Source organism: Typopeltis vanoorti, chromosome 5 (genome assembly GCF_054136105.1).
Source record: "Typopeltis vanoorti isolate ZY-2024b chromosome 5, IOZ_Tvanoo_1.0, whole genome shotgun sequence".
NCBI classification, from domain to species: Eukaryota; Metazoa; Arthropoda; class Arachnida; order Uropygi; family Thelyphonidae; genus Typopeltis; species Typopeltis vanoorti.
In genome coordinates, this window is record NC_143553.1 from 126,127,958 (window position 1) to 126,140,231 (window position 12,274).

The 12,274-nt window shown below is 37.3% G+C and overlaps 1 protein-coding gene across 1 annotated transcript in view; it reads right to left on the minus strand.

The window, feature by feature from the left end:
• The window catches only part of LOC150106797 (uncharacterized), a 128,447-nt gene that overhangs the window by 84,677 nt on the left and 31,496 nt on the right, over nucleotides 1-12,274 (minus strand). The window contains exon 3 of the mRNA XM_090393319.1: nucleotides 9,328-9,521. Within this exon, the coding sequence (XP_090249445.1) occupies nucleotides 9,328-9,521 (194 nt within the window). The remainder of the gene's footprint in view (nucleotides 1-9,327; nucleotides 9,522-12,274) is intronic.

Consider the following 12,274-nt stretch of genomic DNA (forward strand, 5'->3'; position numbering starts at 1 on the left):
CAGTGGATTGACAATGGCTGATGATGACTATAGCTACTCCTTTTCCCTGATTGTTATTACCTGAATATAACATTTTGTATTTATTGCTCAGAAAGATATCACCAGTTTGTCTTTTTGTTTCAATCATCCCTATTATGTCGATCTGGTACTTATCCAATTCCTCAGCTAGTTCCATTTCTCTGCCTGAAAGTGTTAGGTAAAGACAGTGAATGCATTGAAGTCAAGGTATGATAAGATGTGCATGTGAGAGTGGGACCTTCCAAATGAGTTTCTTGACTCCATCTGTTTGATAATCTCTTGACCATCTGTCAGGTTTCACTGCCATACATCAGTGCTGGTCTTACTACAGTTTTGTAGATCTTTTCTTTTTAACATACTAGAAACTTTTGTACCACATAAGATACATGAAACCTTCTAGTTTATCCACCCTGACTGAATACTCTTATTGAGTTTCAAGTCCAGGTGTATCCATCACTTTGGAATCATGATCCTCAATATGTGAAACTAGACATTTGTGGCATGTTTGTGCCCTGTAATGTTATACTTCCTGCTGCTTCACTGCAAGACATAGTGTGTCTCATCTCAATACTATTCAATTATACATATTTTGATCAAATTATAAAAACATGGAAACAATAAAACAAGGTATCCAAGTTTAAATAATTCTGTGGTACATAAAAAGTAATAATTTCTAGTAATAAATATATGACATTCTAAATTCAACAGAAAACTTATTTTAAAACCTAAGATAAATCATCTTAGCTGAACTCAAAATGCACTACTTTTAATCCAATAATTTAATTATAAAAATGGCATTTTTCTTTACTGCATCTGCATATCTAATTAAAGCCAAATGTAGCTATCTCTGACTTAGAAAAACAATTAAAATATTCTCCTGGTGTACAGATTTTCTCATTCTTGCTGCAAAGAGGGTAAAGCCAACTGTTCTTTCTTTATGAAAGCAATGATTAGCTTATGAGAGCTGTGTAGCTGTAATAGCACTTCACAAGTTGGAATGCAGCCACCTGTTATTTTCAACATGCTAAAAACATTTGGGAACAGTAGGATGTTTGTGCATCGGACTATTAACTGTTATAACGATACAGAAGATCGTATCTGACCACCAAAGAACAGGTCAACCATGCTGCATTAGGATACAACAGCTTGTGAAAGCTATGAAGGCATGACTCCACTGTAATCCTGTGAAACACAAAAAAGTGATGTTGCAACACATGAACGTTTCACAGAGAACAATGTCACATGTACTATGGGGGTGAGAGCCTATCATCATTTTACTGGACATTTCCTAACAACACAACTTATGTGGCAGAGGGTGATAAAATCAAAAGGCACTTCCAGCAGTACGTGAACAACAGACATTTCTTCACAGATGAGAAGATTTTCACCATTGAAGGGTCATTTATTATTACTTCACACCTCCAGGGAGTCTAAAGCCTCATCGAGGGAGAGACCCTACTCTACATCTCTATCTCCACCAACTACAACTACCATCATTTAAACCAACATCATCTACTGCCCATCACCACCACTTGTATTTTTACAGATAATCACAAACATTCATGCCAATGGCAGATTCAAACCCATAGCCTTTTGGCTGGAGAGTGGATATGCCAACAGGCTGGCTTTTAACTGCCAAAAACAAATGGATATATACTCCCAGATGGTCACAGCACCCAAGATTCAGAAGTTATCACCTGGCGTCAGTGATTATTTGATTGGGAGGAGCAACATATTAGAAGGTATCCAAGTTGCACTTCTGCGAGAAAAAGGGGTCAAAAACCTTGGCCAAGTGTATCAAAACACCATGCTAGAACCTATGGTTATGGCCCCTGAACAATGCCTTGTTTCAAGGTGGACAAGAGACAACACCAAAGCAAAACTAGCCTGAAGGTGGATTTGGAGTGAGAAGTGTCAGCGTTTGTTTGATGTGTATACTGCCATCAATATGCGGCCTTACAGATTTCAGGCATGCATGAATGCAAAAGGAAGGACATTTGATATATTGAGGCCTGCCATAAGCATGTGATACATGTGGTTTGTATATACTGAAAGCTGTAAATAACTTACTGACAGATTAAAGGTTTGTGTGCACTATTCAAGTTTTAACAGTATTTATGGCTAGACTACTATTAAAAAAAAAAAATTCATATTAAGTTCTGAACTGAACTTTAATTTCTTTCATGCCTTTTAATTCTGATTACACTATTAACTCAACAGCTAAAAACAATATCAGCTGTTTATTAGTTACTGTATTCTTTCTATTTGTGCATGCTCCAAGTTTCCACTTCAGTTAAAAGCAGTAAAATCTCACTCTTTCAGTGAAATAAGGTGTTCTAACCTAACCTAATTATGTGTTTTAAATACACACATGGACAAAGAAATTAGCGCACCTGGAAGAAAACATGGTACAACGCAAAACTAAGCAAATAGCTAGAGTGCGGGGTGGTATGCAAATGATCCGAGTTTGGTGCGATTGCGCTGCAAGCACGAACCGGTAGCCTTATAAAGCCGGCGTGTAGTCGATAGCCAATTAAAGCGAAAAGCGCCAGCTGACGCAAGCTAGAGTACAAAGTGACAATAATGCCGGGTAGGCACCAGAGACGTCGATTTAAGCAACTTACAGACTTTGACAGAGGCATGATCATCGGCCTGAAAACCGGAGGGCGGTCGGCGTGCTGTATAGGCATGCACATGAACCGTTCGACAGTGTTGGGAGCTGTGGATACGTTCCGGCACTGCCACACGGCAGAGCGGCACCGGTTGGATCAGAAGGACTAACATTAGAGAGGATCGAAGGATCGTGCGGCAAGCACGGAGGGATCCCACAGTGACCCGTCCACTATACAGGCAGATGTAGGGGCTCCTGTGTGCCCATGAACCATTTTCCGACGCCTCGCGGAGGTGAATCTACGATCTCAGCGCCCCTTACGTGTGCTCCATTAACACCGCCAACTCCGTTTGCAGTGGTGCCAGGAGAGAGCAACGTGGAACGCCACAGACTGGCGACGTGTGGTCTTCAGCAATGAGTGCTGCTTCGTCTTGGGGACAGATGATCATCATGTCCGGGTGTGGAGGATCCCTGGTCAAGGACACAATCCTGACCTCACTATCGAGTGCCACACCTCCCGCACTGTAGGCATTATGGTCTGGGGAGCCATAGCCTATTATAGCCGATCACCCCTCTTAGTGGTACGTGGAGCATTGACAGGGCAGCTGTATGTGGACGGCATCCTACGGCCCACGTTCTCCCATTCCTGGCTAGGATACCAGGAGCACTATACCAGCAGGATAATGCCCGTCCGCACACTGCTCGGGTTGCCAGGCCTGCCTACGTCATGTACAGACACTTCCATGGCCTGCCCGCTCCCTGGACTTGTTCCCTATCGAGCATGTTTGGGAGCTGCTGAAATGCCAGCTCCCACCGTGCCGCAACATCCGGGATTTGGAGCACAGCATCCAACACATGTGGGCCAGTTGCTGCAGGACAACATCAGGCATCTGTTCGCCACCATGCCGAACCGTATTGCAGCATGTAATGCCGCACGAGGCAGTGCAATGCGCTATTGATGATGACCGGATTGCATACCACAGATCCCTTTGCAATTGTCCTTCAGCTTCTGTTTTTGCCATCATGTGCACTACTCACCTGTATTATTACACCAATAAAATTTCAGTTGAATCCTATGCTTCCTTCTTGGTGCGCTGATTTCTTTGTCCGTGTGTGTATATCAAATATTATTAAGAGAGACCCCCAGGGAGTCAGGGACTCATCATGGGAGGCATACTGCTACACACTACATGCACCAGCTATCATACTCATTCTTGAATTCATTCACACTGCTTGCACTCACAACATCCAATGGCAATCCATTCCAATCATGTACCATCCTATGAGAGAAAAATCTAGCCTTCACCCACTTCTTAGCAACATTCATTCTCAGCTTCCAAGGATGCCCTCTCGTCCTTTCCCCACCTTCCATAAATTGAAAAATTTCATCAATTGAAATACTGTATGAATCTTTCAGAAGTTTGTAAGTCTCATCATATTGCCCTCTTTCTTCTGTTTGCTAGTGTCTGTAGTCTACAAATTCTCAATCTGTCTTCATAATCAGTATTCCACAATCCTGATATCATTTTTAGCACTCTCCTTTGTACTTTCTCTCTCTCTCCAACATATCAGAATCACAACAGAAACAAGGAGACTAGACCTGCACACAATAGTCCAAGTGAGATCTTTTCGAGCCTTGTAGAGAGGCAAAATAACATCCTTATTTTCATATGTGACCGTTCGTTTCAGCATTGCAATTATCTTTTGAGTTGTATTTGCTACATGGCCCCTGAACTTCAACTTCCTATCTACTAACACTCCAAGATCCCTAGCCTCAGTTTCTTCTAGCATAATCCCACCAATATAATATGACATTGGATATCTAATCATGCCAAAGTGAATGATTTTATATTTACATACATTGAACTGACATCCATTTTCCCATGCCCACAATTCCAGCCTATTCAAATCATTCTGTAAGTACTGCATATCAGAGCATTCCTGATTACCCTACCCATCTTTGCATCATCAGCAAATAGCTGCATGTTGCTTGTCAAATCCTTCCCAATATCATTAATGTACAAATTGAATAACAGTGGACTAAGCATTGATCCTTGTGGTTCACCACTACTTACCTTAAATCTTGCAGACTCACATCCCTATATACCATTTTTTGATATCTGTCAGTCAGCCATCCTCTTATCCACACTACCATTCAATAATCCAAACCCATACTCCAATTTATGCAACAATCTACCATGCTTCATTCTGTCAAAAGCCTTAGCAAAATCCCAAAGTATCATGGTGTATCCATTCCCCTTGTCTAGTTCAATGGTAACATTGTCATAAAATGTGGGCAAGCTGATAAAACATGACCTTCCCTTAGTAAACCCATGTTGTTCATTGCAAAGTAGCGAGTCACTGTGAACCCATTTCTGAATGCGGGCCCTAACCAATTTTTCCAAAATCTTCACTACCACTCCTGAGATACTAACTGGTCGATAGTTGGATACATCAGTCTTTGCACCACCCTTGTGCAATGGAATTACCATACATTCTTTCCATTCCTGCAGAATCTTGCCTGTTCTGAGACTCATATTAAACAGCCTGGTCAAAGGAATGGCCAGTTCACTGAACCCTCTTTTAGCACACATGCTGATATCCTATTCCTGAATTCAGTTTGTGCAACAGCTCTAATACCTCGTCCTCATGCACCTGAGTTTCTTCATTTTCAGTGAAGGAGTAGCAGTGAGCTCAATGTCGCATGCACCACGTTGATAGCTTTTAACAAAATGGGCACTCATTAAATGAACAACCTTTTCCGCATCTGTAATCCTTCATGTAATCTACATTTAGAATAGTTATTCTTTTTTTTACTATCAGCATATCAACAGAATTTTTGTGGGTTGTCTTTAGCACACAGAGCCAGTTTCTTTCCATACTCAGACTTTGCTTTCCGTATGGCAGTTGTGACTATTCTAACTTGCTGCTTATAATTTTCATAACGAACATCATCCTTTTCTTACAAATCTCTTAATAAGATTACACATCCATTTGATTCCTACCCTATTTATTCTTTGAACTCTCGGGACACACTGATATCACATCATTTAAGTATTGTTTAAATGCTTCCCATGCACTCTTGATATTCTTCCCATCCATCAACCGATCCCATTTCACTGAACTTAGTATACTCCTCACAGTTTTTCATAATTTCCTGCTTTGTAGTTCAGCATCTAACCTTTTCTGAAAAGAACATTCATAAACTTAGCAACTTTTCAAGTGAGTACCGCATGATTACTGTCACCAACCGGAGGCAGAATAGTTACGTCCTTAAATGAAACGCCCTCTGACTATAATCAAATCTAACACTTTTTTTGGCCTCTAGTTCCTTCCATCACATGCTATTTGAGGAAGTTGTCCCACAGCAGCTCAATAAATGCATTTTCATTCTTCTCATGAGATTCTACTGCTACCCAATCAATATTTGGATAATTAAAGTCTCCCATTATGATTACTCTTCTCGTGCTCATCTTTTCTATTTGGTGATGCATTTCTTCATCACTAGCAACCGATCCATCAGATCTGTAACAACACAGCACTATGTAATTGCTTTTTTTAGATTCCCCCTTACACCAGGTGACTTCAAACTCACTGCCACATGAAATACTGTTAGTAGTACTACAGTCATAGGTCTCAACTCTAACTGGATTCAAGTCATCCGATATCAGTAGCAGCAAGCCCCCTCCTCTCCTATCCTTCCTAAAAATAGTGTACCTTTTACACACGATACCAGGTCCCAACATATTGACTAAGACAACAAATTCTACCCCTTTGTTTCTGATACTTCTAGCAGTCGTGTACAGACATACTCTACCTGCATGTTCTTTTGTATACTCTTGTCTGCAGTCTGCATGACACAGTTCGACAACTTGCATATCTCTATCTTTCTCTAGTGTCTTATACATGTAGAGATCTTTGCACACATTGATGGGTCCGAACCGGATGAATGTAGATGAACACAAAATCTAAATCGTTCTCTCCTTGTCAACATTTCCATGAAAAAACCTATTCCTGTCATTAACACAATTATATAACATGTTGCTCTTGCACTCACATTCCCACCATTCTCCCCTTTATAATTTAGTTTCCCTGACTGTGTTAGGTATAATACGATTTATTAGTTTTTCTAGACTTCTGATACCAAACACATTCAGGGGAGGCCATCCCTCTTCTACAAATCCATTCTTCCTTCACACATCCAAAAACTCTCATCGATTCCTTCTACACAGCCTACACATCGAATCGTTTGCCAACATATCTCTTCTTAATTCATTTTTATCATATCAAGGTAAAATACTGACAATTTTCACTTTCTCACTCTTGCCTCTTCCAACAACCCTTTCGTGTCCTCTCATACTGAACTTATCACTAGTTAAGTCGTTAGTACCCACTACAATTATGATTTTGTTTACTTTTCTGTTTTTGGATTGCTTCCTTTATATTCTTAATTTTCATATAATTTCTTAAAATACTTATTTTGGATAGAACTTAAGAGGTGGAATATCTAATTAGTAAGATAGTATTCAGATAATAGTAATTAGGAGAAACTAAACACTATAATCAACAGACTAAACTTGTTGAACAGTAAGCAAGTGGTAACAGCAAAATTCAAAATAGGCCTATGAAATTTATTTGTGCTTACAGTCTTCTCCTCTTCTCAATTCCCAAGATAACTTTAGGAAATTTAAGTTGGAGAAGAAAGCTGATAAAAGAAAAGCTAGCTATGATGCTTGGTTCTTGATGGAGAACTAAGCAGAACAATAAGAAATGAATCTCACACAAATATTTTGTGAAAATCTATGGTTGTTTCAAATCTCAGCCAAAGCAACTAATGCAATGAGACAAGAAAAATTTGAAGAAAATGGCAATAAGAATGTCCGGAACAAACATTTAAAAAACGGTACCAAACTATTCATTACTAATGTTCCGTTAATTCTTTGTGCATACATTCAAGTAGAAAGAACATAAGAAATAAGGACGTCTTATGTTATTGTCAGCTTGAATCAAGAAATACTGTATCTTGAATCAATCTGAAAACTTGTACAGAATTGAAATAAGATGTAATGATCACTTAGTTTTAAGTAGGATAAAAATGAGTTCCATAAAATTAAAAGAAATCAAAATTTAGCAGGTTGAAGAACTGAACTATAGACTCATAATTCATATTATTACTAGATACTAGACAAAGTGTGACAAAAGAGAGCAAGACTTAATTGAATAAGACAAGAGTTCTCTTACTGTCCATGGAATGAGGTTATCTTGGTTCTAAGAAAAAGTGGAGAGGATTACCAACTACAGAAAAGGTGAAACCAACAATCATTTATAATGTGCGTGGAGTCATTGTTGGATTCATTCTACAAACTTAGTTAATGCAATTTCACATCAGGCCCTGGTGGTCAACGAATGCCATTTGCTGCATTACAGCTAAACTACTAAACTAAACCCTTAACATTGCTCAAACCACATCCTCCCTTTAAATAGTAAGCACTTGGACTTCTCCCCTACCCTTCTACATATCAGACTGCTCCTTTTTCCAACATTCAAAAGGTGCAGGGACAATACTTTATCAGAAAAGTCAGGATACTTAATACCAATATTTATATACTTCCCACAAGTATGTACTGTATTTTCCAACATATAAGATGCACTTTTTTCCTTTGAAAATAGGTCTGAAAAACAGGGTGCGTCTTACACGGCGATACTCTGTTTTTTATTACTTTCATTTCTAGAAATTCTCTCTTTTTCGAGTTACGCGATTTCTTTCTTGCTTCCTTGCAGTGTGTGAGAGCATTCCAGTTATGTAGAGTTCAGTGGATGCACATGTGCTGTCATCGACGATCACAGCTGTTAAATCACAGATATGCTGTTAAATTTTCTCTAAATTTCTTGGCAAATTATGGCTGAAAAATGTCAGCATTGGTACAATATTGCATACAAGCTACGTGTGATTGCATATGCTAAAAACATGGAAACAGGGGTGCAGAGAGGAATTCCGGGCCACCCTCAACTGAGAAAATGATAAGAACTTGGCGGAATCAAGAAAAGGATCTAAAAAAAGCAACTCACAGTAAACATAACCTACAAAGTGGAACTGCAAAATGGCCAAACTTGAGGCAGAACTGAATACTTGGATTTTAGACCACAGAAAAGTGGGACTTTCAGTGTCTACAAAAATGATTATTCATCAAGCGAAAGCGATAGCCACTAACAGAGGGATCGCCAACTTTACTGGATCAACATCATGGTGTTCAAGATTCATGAACAGAAACCAGCTATGTATGTAGACTAAAACAAAAATATCACAAAAGATTCCAGCTGAATATGAAGAAAAAATTATTGAATTTAATAGATTCGTCATTAATGCAAGGAAACGAGAAAATTTTGAATTTATGCAAATAGGAAACATGGAAATTTATTATAATATTCAGTGATAAAGGTTTTTCCTAAAAAATGTGTACAAAACAAAGGGTGCATCTTATATGCCGGAAAATACAGTAAATACTATTAATAAAAATAGTATAAGGATGTATCTATACCTGTGTGCTCAGATATAAGCCACTTAAATTTATAATAAAATGCGAGTCTTACAATTTAATTATTAAAGCATTTTTCCATTATAGTAACAATTTTTGCTAGTTCTAATAATCATGCTCCTTGTGATACTAATAACTAGTTAGGAAGTGAAATTTAAATACCTCACTAATGACAACCTTCTTTGCTGGAATGGAAAGAGGCGTTTCAATTTGTCTGCGAGTCAATGGTGTTTTTCCAATGAAGTCTGAGAACTTTGTATTCCCAACACTACCGAGTGCTTTGCGAGTCACATTAGGAGACTTTTTATTGATCTTCTGACATTGTGCTGACTTCAAAAGATTCCGATCTGCTTTACCTTTACAGAAATACAACTGAATATAAATGTGTGGAGGGGGGGATTCTATTTTTATCCTTTTATGAAAAAAGTGAAAATCTTTAAGTTACCTTTTAAATTTACTTCCTAAAATTTTATAGTTAAGTAACTATTTTATGTCTAAATCTGAACTGAGAGCAGGTTACAAAATGTTCAAACAATTAGTGACCAAATAATTTATGTTTTGTACCTATTTATTCCCACTGAAATGAAACTTCTACTAATGCATGTGTAGTACTTAAACTTCATCAAAAGAATGCGCTGTTTATAAATATAGCTTGGCACAAGAAGTGACAATGTCAATTTCATCAATTCCTTTCCTTCATGCTTACACGGTGATCAGAATACATCATGAAAATTATGGAAACAACTGTATTAGAGTAAAAACTTTAGTTTAATATAAACCAAAATAAACACTTGACGTTTTGACCTTCACATTAAGGTCATCATTTGGAGCATACACATCAGTCGATGACCTTGATGTGAAGGTTGAAACGTCGAGTGTTTATTTTGGTTTATATTAAACTAAAGTTTTTACTCGAACATGGTAGTTGTTTCTATAATTGTCAATATTTCATCAAATTGACCTAAGTCAAATTAGCATTACTTAAACAATATTTTGTGAAATACTGACATTTGCACGTAATGACATCCTTTATTTTGCCACCAGTTATATTTTGGCAGTGGCATTTCTATAATTGAAAATACAGAAATGCTGAAACTCAATACAAGGCTTAAGTCAATTTGGTCAGAAATTGATATTGACACTTCTTGAACCAAGCCATAGACTTTATGCTTGAATTTTGGACTCCCTGGAGGTGTCACATAATAATAATACTTACATTGGTACAAGAAATGTGTTAAACGTTAATACAACAGTGTTTCATTAAACACACAAAAGATGAAAGTCATGATGTATGAATATGGAGTAAGTGCCCTCCCCAAATTTACTTTTCACCTGAATGGTTAGATCTACAAATGAAATGGTTAGCTACACAAAATAAATAAACAATTAATAATAAATAAAATAACTGTACTGTTCTATAAGAATAGAATGAAAATGAAACTATTCACTTTTCATAAGACTTTTGTGATAACATTAAGCATACTATTTCAAGAAAAGTTTGTAACTAATCAACCAGCCTCAATCTACCTTGATCTTCCACTGGATCTTTGCATACCAAACTGGCATCAAAACACCCGATTTCTCACAAGATATGTGAGCAAAGTAGAGTTCCTTCCAACCATCTTCCTTTTTAACGATTGTGCCATTTTTGATGCCATCTGTTCACTCTAATTTTTCTCAGACCTCATATCTGGTCTTCCGTCTTTGATCAAATGCTATTTCTAACCAAACTAGCAGATGCCCCAGTTAATTGGCTTGAAAACCATCTTCTATACTGCTAGTTTAGTGTTTCAACTAATTCCTCTTATTCCATATAAATCTTTCAACTGGCTCTCCACCTTACCAGATTTGTTTATTTTATTTCCATATTTATATTGCTATCTTCATTAAAATTGTGCCTAAATAGCTGAAATATTTCACTTGTTCTATAGGTTCTCAACTGAATACAGTGGAAGTTTTCCCATGTTCCTGCCGATTCTCATGCAAATTTTGTTTGATTCAATTCTGCTAATAGCGAGTTCCATTAGCTGACTTTTTTCACTATTTGCCCTGATTCCGTGATGAAAACAGCAGAAGCCTCGTTTAACTAGGCAATGCCACAACTAGCATGAAATTATGTTGTACCATGTTTGCAATTTAAATCAATAAAAATACAATTTAGTCTGCTAAGTTCAAAATTGCCAGCATATTGTTCATTCAGTATCCAGCTGACACCTACTAACAGGGTGCACTACATGAAGGCGAGGACTGGGCATCAGGCCAGAAGCTCTCGTTAGTTCTTCCTCTGCAACCTTTGAGAAATGCAGTTTCCTCCCAAATTATCTAGCTTTAACCCTTAAGTAATCCTACAATGGTAACTTATATTTACTTGTTACTTATAAAGCAAACTTATTTATCTTGCTTATAAATATTTTGCAATGTGATAATGAGTATACTTACTTTTTATAATATGCTATTGATTTCACTTAATCTTGTTATGACAATTCCTTTGATGATCACATGTGAAACTGCATACCCAGATTTTAATATCATTACAGCATAAGACCTGATAGTGTCTACAAACAGCAAACTAACAGACAACTTTAGGTGTTGAACGATATTTGTAACTTATTTTAACGGTATTAACAACAACAAATGAACTATTGTATAAAAAATAAAGATGTTCATTAACTGGCTTATACTGTGTCTGTTACAATCTGAAATGTTTCACTAACTTATTGTCATGTATAAACTATAACATGCTGCTTTTGTGCTCTGAAGATGCTGATTTGAAATTCAGCAAATTTCAAATATTTAAAATTTACAAACAACAAAGTGGAAACCTCTTATAACAGAATAACAAAAAGGTTAGTATTACTTTTTATCTTAGTTTACAAAAAAAAAAAAAAATTCAGTGAGTTTTCACTCAGCATTGATAATTCATTATTGGATTCTCCTTCCTACACCAGTCTCAGAGAATGTTTCTTTGGAGAAAAACAACATGAAGGTTATTTCAAAGAATAGAAGGAAATGGAATGAAGTTGATTTAGTAGGTTTTCAAGCTGAATAGTATATACCTGGTTGCTACTCAAGGATGGAGGAACAGTTTTTTTTTTTTGGAACTCCCACT